Genomic DNA, 8,027 nt, shown 5'->3' on the forward strand with positions numbered 1-8,027 from the left:
GTTTACAGTTGCTTTTTTAAATGCTGGTTCCCTTAAGTTCCCTTCAAAAACAAAGTCTTAAGTCCCAACTCATGCTCAATTTAGAGCATGATTCCTGCTGAAAGGCTAGAGAGACCAGCCTGTTAAACATGTATTAACTACGGAAACAAGAACTCCAATGATCAGTGAAAGAAATGGGTCAAAGAATAAGGCAGCCTGAAATAATCAGACTGCACATTACCATTAACGTTCTGTTGAACAGATCTTTATTTCATCTGTAAATGAGGACACAAGTTAGTCATCACTCTTTCCCAACCCCTATGAACTTCTGGCAGAAATGGAGACCATTAAGCAGCCATTTGTCCATTTCCTCTCCAGCTTAAACCCCCATCCATTTCGAGTCCAAGAGAGCAAGAAATCACGGTAGCTTTTGAGTATGAGCATCAGCCAAACACATCGCCACCACAATAAAACCCTTAACAATTGTCAGTAAGATGATTAGCATCCCACATGAAAGTAGAGACCGAATAATTTTCAGCAGCAATAAAGAGACTTAATATAATCCATAGGATTTATAAATCTGAGGCTGAAAGCCTGACGGTGGCATAAGGCTCTGATGTCAAAGAACATTAGATGTGCCTATCTGCACAGGAACTAGACGACGTGAGCATTAAAACAGCAGTTCCACTGTTTATTGACAGATAAGCTACTGACAGTTCTACACCTGAAAGGGTGAAGACTATCTGAATAATTGCAATCAGCCTCAAAAATAAGGTCAACCACAGAATTCTATGATACTCATTAAAGTAAGGGAGTTTGAGAACATGCTCAAAAATGGGTTTGTTTCTCTACAAACCAAGTGTTAACTGATTACCTGACATTTTAGTGGTATTTAGACACTGAGAATGCGTAGCAAGCGCATCGTTAGCTTTACGGATCTACTTAAATTCCTGTTTTACAAATTCTGTATCCAATTTCAGATTTTTTCCATCTTAGTTAAAGAAAGCTTACATATAAATACATTCCTGTATTCATTTACACAGTACCTCTTTTGATCTTTGTGTTTTCATAACATTCATGCTTAAAAAACACAATTTAATTATGCGATGGAAACATCAACTGCATGTTGTACTTATCCAACATTTGATGTCAGTACTTAGCAATACATAGCCAAGCATACATGCAACTACAGTGTCTTTAACCTTTCCCTGTCTTACATTTGCATTCATATTTTGAGGTTTCATATTGCTTACACTGATATAATTTCTGCGAGTCTGTATACCCTAGAAGTACAGTGATGACTGTAGGTCACAGTAACTACGTGAAACTTCCTGAGATCGGGCAGTAACATGTTCCTTGAACAAAACCAATCAGTTTGGAAATCATGCTATAAATTAGGTATATAAACACGTGCAACAACCAGCATAAGTTTAAATGAAGTTGTTCACAGACAGAGTTAGTTTTTAATGCAAAAGAGTAACATAAGATGTAGAAAATGGGGAATGAAAAACAATTCAATCCTTCAAGTTTTATCCACTTTTAAGTTAATATGGTATTTCTTTCTCATCTCAGGACAAGTTATCTATTTAGATGCTGTCAACAGGCAAGACCCACTGTCGTGGTGCAGAGCCCCACGATATCAACTTAGATTAACCACTGATTTTTCCAGTCATTTCCAAAAATAAGTCTGGCTGCAACATCTGGCTATATTAAAGAAAAAGGATAGATGTGATACAAACCACATTTACTACTAAGCCAGAAACAACACATTAAACAGATCTGCTTTGTGTAGAACAGCATTCAGACCATGCCTGAATTACCTCCCCAATTTTGCCCCAGTAATTTCTTGAAGCATAGTTTTTTTTTTTTTTTAAAGCATCCTTATATGAAGATAGTAGCATTGCTTGCCCAATCTACAGCTGTGTATTACCTACCCTTTGAAGCACATACTGACTAGAAGGCTCTTCAGTACCTTAACATGATTTTACCCTACAGATACATCTGCATGTAATTCAGCATGGTGCGTGTTCACCACGTCCTCACACTAAAAAGCCACAAGCAAACACACAAACAAACAAGAACAAAACATCATAAGGTACTGGTTAGAAGAAAGTTTTACATATGATTTTAATAATGAACAGAGCTCATTTTAATTTGCTAGCTATTAAAAGAAAAAAGTTGGTGGCATATAAGATGCGTTTTTATAATCCAGTAACTTATGCAATAAAATTTCTTTTTATTTTAGAAAAAGGGGCAATATTCCTGTTGAGCCCAATTGCATGCTGCAGATTTATAAAGTTTAAATATCTATCAGATTCATAATTAACTACAGTAACACTTACGAGTGCTACTTTGAGGCCTGAATGTAATACCACAACCTTGAAGAAAGCAAAGCTGGTAAGTAAATACATTAAAATGAGCTTTAATTTCACCCTTAAGTGCAGTTGTCAATGTAAACAAAGCAGCACGTTAACAAATCCAGTGAGTTGCAGGACACAGGTGATATGTTCATTTGGGTCAAATATACCATAATTCCAATTACTTGACAGCAGACTTCTAAGTAGATTGCTCTTACTGGCTCCTTTTATCAATCTAACTAGAGTCAGGCTTACAGCTCAGAACTCAGAGCAACTGGCTACCTAGGTGCTTCACTAGGCTGTTACATTTTATACATCGGAATGTACGAGACTGTGTTTATAAGAATAAATATTTCCACTGAGAACTAAATATCATTTGCATTGATGCACGCTATTAACAGGTTTGTTGCTGCTTGGAATCTGAAATGATCAATACACAGCAGCAAGGCAAATCTCAGTTTAAAAAGTCTGTTTTCAGAAAGTGTTCATATGTGCAACATTTATTTGCATATGTGAGCAAGTGTGCATGGGAACACACAACTGGAAGCAGTGCAATACATTTTCTTGTCACAATTTATAACTAGCTACTACATCATGACAGATCTGGAGTCATTCTCAACTGGAGAAGGAAAAGCTGTCCACTGTGATATTATATGCTGAAATACATGTCCCTGCGGTCTGTTTCTCCAAAAACAGACCACAGATTGTTTGCATGGGACACATTGTAGCTATTATCTCCTGTTAAATGTATGGATTATTTAAACATGGCCATCTTTAACATGGATAAAGAAATTCCTGATGGTAAGGAACCATTACATTTACAGTACTTTTTTTTTTTTAATAGATTCATTTGAATGTTTTTTTTTTTTTTTTTTTTTTACTCTAATTGTACTCGTGGATTGTCTAGAAAAACACAATTGAGTAATTAGGCAGATTAAGGATTTACTCTGTAGTAGCAAAAAGGTGGAGATGTAGAAAGCTTCCTTCTACCTTCTGAAAAGGTATACACCTGTACTGCTTACTTAAGTGCATTTATTTGATGTTTTGATGCAAATGGTTTATATGCATCTAGATATGGATATGCACATGTATCATGTACACATACCTGTACTTTATTAATATTGGCATTTCAGTTTCTTATTTTGATCATAACTTAATCTTTCTAATTTGGATACATTACAGATATGAACAATAAGATTGAAGCCTGTCAGCAAAGGTGCTATTACAGGTCACATTTGATCTGTATTCCCTCTGCTAGACAATATATATGCCCAGTGGCAATCTGACAAAAATAAACTTGTTTCATCTCCAAAATTGAAGAGTCAGACAATTACTAAAATAAACAATTTCTTATTCAGATGGTCACAAAGTGACAATGTGTGTTGAAAATGCTAAGTCCACAGACAGAGGAAGTCTCACTCAGAACAGGCACAGTCCAGTTCAGTTGAGCAGACGCTCAGATTAAGGCCGTGTCCCTCACAGAAGAACACATCGGAAAAAGCTGCTTTTCTTTTGCTGGTCTGGTGTGATTTTGACTCCCTGGTTGCTGCCTTGTGGGCTATTGCCTTCCTGAAGATGCAAAGAATTTCAGTTACTTTTTTATACTTAACAGCTTCTAGTACTGTTGTAAGATCTAGCATCCATACTTCATCTATACGTTTTGTTGAATCAAGCCTTTCATTACACAAAAAAGGTTACTAGAAATCAACAGGAGTCTCCACTCCTTCACTCTGAGAAGTCAGAGAACTGCATCTGCTACTTTTGGCTTTGACTAACACGTACCGTGCCTATTCTTCTTTCCATAAGATCAAAAGGCAAACGAGATTAGAAAAAATATAGGACATTCGGTTCTTGTTACAATATCTCAGAACTGTCAGCAAGACCCAAAATATTACAGCTCTACCAGCATGTCTGGTCACATAAAGGTAGAATGTTCAGTAAAAGTAGATGAAATCTTCTTTAGCTTCATTTCATAAGGAACAGTGTTATGAAGTGGACCTCCTGTACTTCTAATCCATACAATTCAGTTCTCCAAACAGAAAGCAAGAACTGCTCTGCTCTACCTCGCACTTGGCTTTCAATAAAACAAACAAAAGAATTTTATTTGGGAAACCTCAACTGCTGCAACTAATTTCTGAAATGCAGAGACAATTGTTTATAAGCCCAGGCAAGAGCACAGCCTGTGAAAACTAAAAATATATTTCTATAACCTTCAGTGCATCCCCCATGAAAGATGCCACAAAATGTTTTTTGACTCGCTGTGATAAAGTAGTTGGCATTTGGCTTTTTTCTTCCCCTCTTTAAATAGGGATTGGACTAAGTAAAAGTTACTCACCAACTTCTTGTCCATTTTTGCTTTGATATCTCTGGCAAGAGTGAAAAACGCCTGTAACAAAACAGTTGCAAGTTACATGGTTAACAGCTTGTGCCCTAACAGTTCTGTTTAATAATAAGTTGCCTTATCATGCCCAGGTTTTATACTGTAGCAAAATGATGTCCTTTGTAAATGGCACTATTGCATGCAGAGACATAAGCCCAGATTTTTTAGGATGTCCCTCTAACACTAGTTACTGTAATGCCCTTGTGTTACAGTCTAAGTACCAAGTTCAAGTTAAATTACTTAGCATAATGTTGGTAACACAATGCCATCACAGGATGCAAGGACATGTATTTAATAACACATCTGATGCACCTAACAATTGAGTTTTGCATACGATCAGGATGAGCAAGCTTTCTTGTTGCTTGTTTGCACTTATTATAACATGAGTAAAAGAAAGGTTGCAGTACTTACATTCTCTATGTTTATATTTGCTTTTGCACTGGTCTCCATAAATTTAATTCCAAAACTTGCTGCAAGCTGAACAAAAGCAAGTTTCACGTTAGTTGGATCAGCAGGAACAGCTATAAATACAACCAGCCAGGGTGGAGACCAGGCTGTAGCACTTACCTTCTCCCCCTGCTCTCTAGAAACTTGTCTTTTGTCATTTGCATCACATTTGTTCCCAAGGATCATTTTTTCAACATCTGGAGAGGCGTGCTGAGGCAGAAACAGACCAAAGGAAGGACTTCTTATTTTTTTGTAGACAAATATTGACAAGATGATGATTCAGGTCATCAAGTACTTAAAATAGAGACGGTGGTGCTAAGCATTTTCTGTAGATTTATGAGCTCTCCCAAAACACCTGATCCCAGCAGCTTACTGCAGACACTGATAGCTCAGTGTGTGTCCTGCATAATGACAGCTCTTAGTCTGCTTGTCATGGCAAGAAAACGTTACCTCATAGGAACCCTACTCACTACAAGGACAAAAGCTTGCTCCTGTGTAAGCATAATGAATTACTGCTAACCAAGAAATTCTACAAGATGTTACTGATTTTCATTCAATTTATTTTCCACATAGCCTTCAGCATATTTATTTTAAAGATACATAACATTTCTGAAGCATTTAACTTCTAAGGTTTTTTGGAGGGGAAACAGCATCTTCAACATCGAGTAAGTAAATACAGAAATTACCTCTTCAATGTTCCTGACCCAGTTCCGAATATTTTCGAAAGATTTTTCATTGGTGATGTCATAGACTAACATAATGCCCTAAAGATTAAGGAGATAAACACCTTGTTTCAGCATCAGTTTAAGCAAGAGTTAAAGGCTTGTCCGTAACAGAAAAGAACAACTTAACAAGCACTATTAAAACAAAAGGTGGTTCAGAGCTGCACATAACGTTTAATTGCAGTTTGTATCTTGCTAGATAAGGCGTACCGGATGTGTATTTACAGTGAGTCACTGTGGAAATCCAACCCTGGGACCTCCCACATTGCCCCAGTACAGCTCCAGCACCGCACTAAGAAACAGGAGCACGACTGTAAGTGTTTACCCAGGTTAGAGTTTACGTTTTGGAAGAGGAATGGTTACACACGTCCCACATTACAACCCAGCTGGTTTGATTGTGAGAGCTGCACCCTTTGGTTTACGTTTAGTGCAAGCTGTGTCGCTCCTACCATTGCTCCCCTGTAGTACGCCGTTGTGATGGTTCGAAATCGCTCCTGCCCAGCCGTATCCCTGCAACACACAGAACACAGCGTGGCTCACGCAAACCACCCAAGCTCCCATGCCCAAATTAAAGCCACCAGAAATTTTAATTAAATATTGTTGAGCCAGTCTTTAAATATGCTAAAACTAGATTTTTGATTTCTACGATAACATAAACTGCTGAGAAGCATAATGGGAGGAAAAAAAGGTGATAACATCACTACTGTACACCACAGAATGTTAGGGATTGGAAGGGACCTTGAAAGATCATCTGGTCCAATCCCCCTGCCGGAGCAAGAACACCTGGATCAGGTCACACAGGAACGCATCCAGGGGGGTTTTGAAAGTCTCCAGAGAAGGAGACCCCACAACCCCCCTGGGCAGCCTGTCCCAGTGCTCTGCCACCCTCACTGGGAAAAAGTTTCTTCTCGTGTTTAAGCGGAACCTCTTATGTTCCAACTTGCACCCACTGCTCCTTGTCCTATCACTGGGTGTCACTGAGAAGAGCCTGGCTCTGCCCTCCTGGCACTCACCCTTTACATATTTACAAACATCAATAAGGTCACCCCTCGGTCTCCTCCAAGCTAAGGAGCCCCAGCTCCCTCAGCCTCTCCCCATAAGGGAGATGCTCCACTCCTTTCCTCATCCTCGTGGCTCCGCGCTGGGCTCTCTCGAGCAGTTCCCTGTCCTGGAACTGAGGGCCCAGAGCTGGAGGCAATATCCCAGACGCGGTCTCACCACACTGACACCGCGCTACCAGGCCTTAATTCACGGAAGCGCAGAAGGAAAGCCTTACCAGATCTGCAGCTTAATTCTCTTCCCATCTAGCTCTATGGTCCTAATTTTAAAATCGATACCTGAAACGAGAAACAGCCGAGTTACTTCCCGCCTCCTCACAGACCGGCCACACGCGTTTCCCTCTCACCTCCCGGCTGGGGCCGGGACTTTCTCGGAGCACCACACGCGGAGCCTCCCTCACCCACAGCCCGGGCCCGCGGCTGCCCAACGCCGGGCACACGGCGACACGGCCCCGCCGGCCCTGCAGCGACCCGGGGCTGAGGCGGCCCCGGAGCGGCCCGAGGACGTGAGGGGGCCGGGGGAGCGGCCGTGAGGCGCGGCGGGCGGCCCGTACCGATGGTGGAGATGAAGGTGGCGTTGAAGGCGTCCTCGGAGAAGCGGAAGAGCGCGCACGTCTTCCCCACGCCCGAGTCTCCGATGAGCAGCAGCTTGAAGAGATAGTCGTACGTCTTCGCCATCTTGCGCGGCCGCCGCCCCGCCCTCCGCGCCGTCTCATAGGCCGCGCCCGCCGCCCATCACCGCCCGCCGCCTCCCCATTGGCCGAGCCGAGCGGCGCGGCTCCCGCAGGACCCGGCAGGAAGGGAAGGGAGCCGGCGCCTCATTGGCTTCGGCTCGGCGCGGCGAGGAGCGACGCGATTGGGGCGGGGCGTCACGTGACGCGCGGAGCAAGGAGCCGAGGCGAGGCGGGGCTGACAGGACCGTTTAATGGCCGCCGGGCACGGCCAGCGAGGGGAGGGGGTGGCGCCGACCCCGGCCCCACGGCCACCCCCAGAGCGGGCGGCTCGGGCCGGGGGCAGCACCCAACGCACGAGGCTCCCTCCCCGTCACCCCCGGAGCCCTTCGTGTTTCGGTACTGGTCATAAC

At 42.3% G+C, this 8,027-nt stretch overlaps 1 protein-coding gene across 1 annotated transcript; it reads right to left on the reverse strand.

The window, feature by feature from the left end:
- Positions 1-3,193: 3,193 nt before the first annotated feature.
- On the reverse strand, positions 3,194-7,662 carry RAB8A (RAB8A, member RAS oncogene family). The gene is made up of 8 exons (XM_048077800.2): positions 7,498-7,662; positions 7,162-7,222; positions 6,335-6,395; positions 5,850-5,927; positions 5,284-5,373; positions 5,128-5,193; positions 4,672-4,722; positions 3,194-3,905 (listed from the first exon to the last, which is right to left on the reverse strand). The coding sequence occupies exons 1-8, from the start codon at positions 7,619-7,621 to the stop codon at positions 3,813-3,815; spliced, it is 624 nt and encodes a 207-aa protein (XP_047933757.1). The 5' UTR covers positions 7,622-7,662; the 3' UTR covers positions 3,194-3,812.
- Positions 7,663-8,027: the final 365 nt, after the last annotated feature.

This window comes from Anser cygnoides, chromosome 27 (genome assembly GCF_040182565.1).
Source record: "Anser cygnoides isolate HZ-2024a breed goose chromosome 27, Taihu_goose_T2T_genome, whole genome shotgun sequence".
NCBI lineage: Eukaryota > Metazoa > Chordata > Aves > Anseriformes > Anatidae > Anser > Anser cygnoides.

Excerpts from the sequence above, each read along its gene's own strand:
- RAB8A (XM_048077800.2), bottom strand. The coding sequence starts at position 7,621 with ATGGCGAAGACGTACGACTATCTCTTCAAGCTGCTGCTCATCGGAGAC. Across the intron at positions 5,928-6,334 it reads CGTACTACAGGGGAGCAATG|GGCATTATGTTAGTCTATGA; the intron begins GTAGGAGCGACA and ends CTTAATCTTTAG. Across the intron at positions 5,194-5,283 it reads CTAGAGAGCAGGGGGAGAAG|CTTGCAGCAAGTTTTGGAAT; the intron begins GTAAGTGCTACA and ends GCTTTTGTTCAG.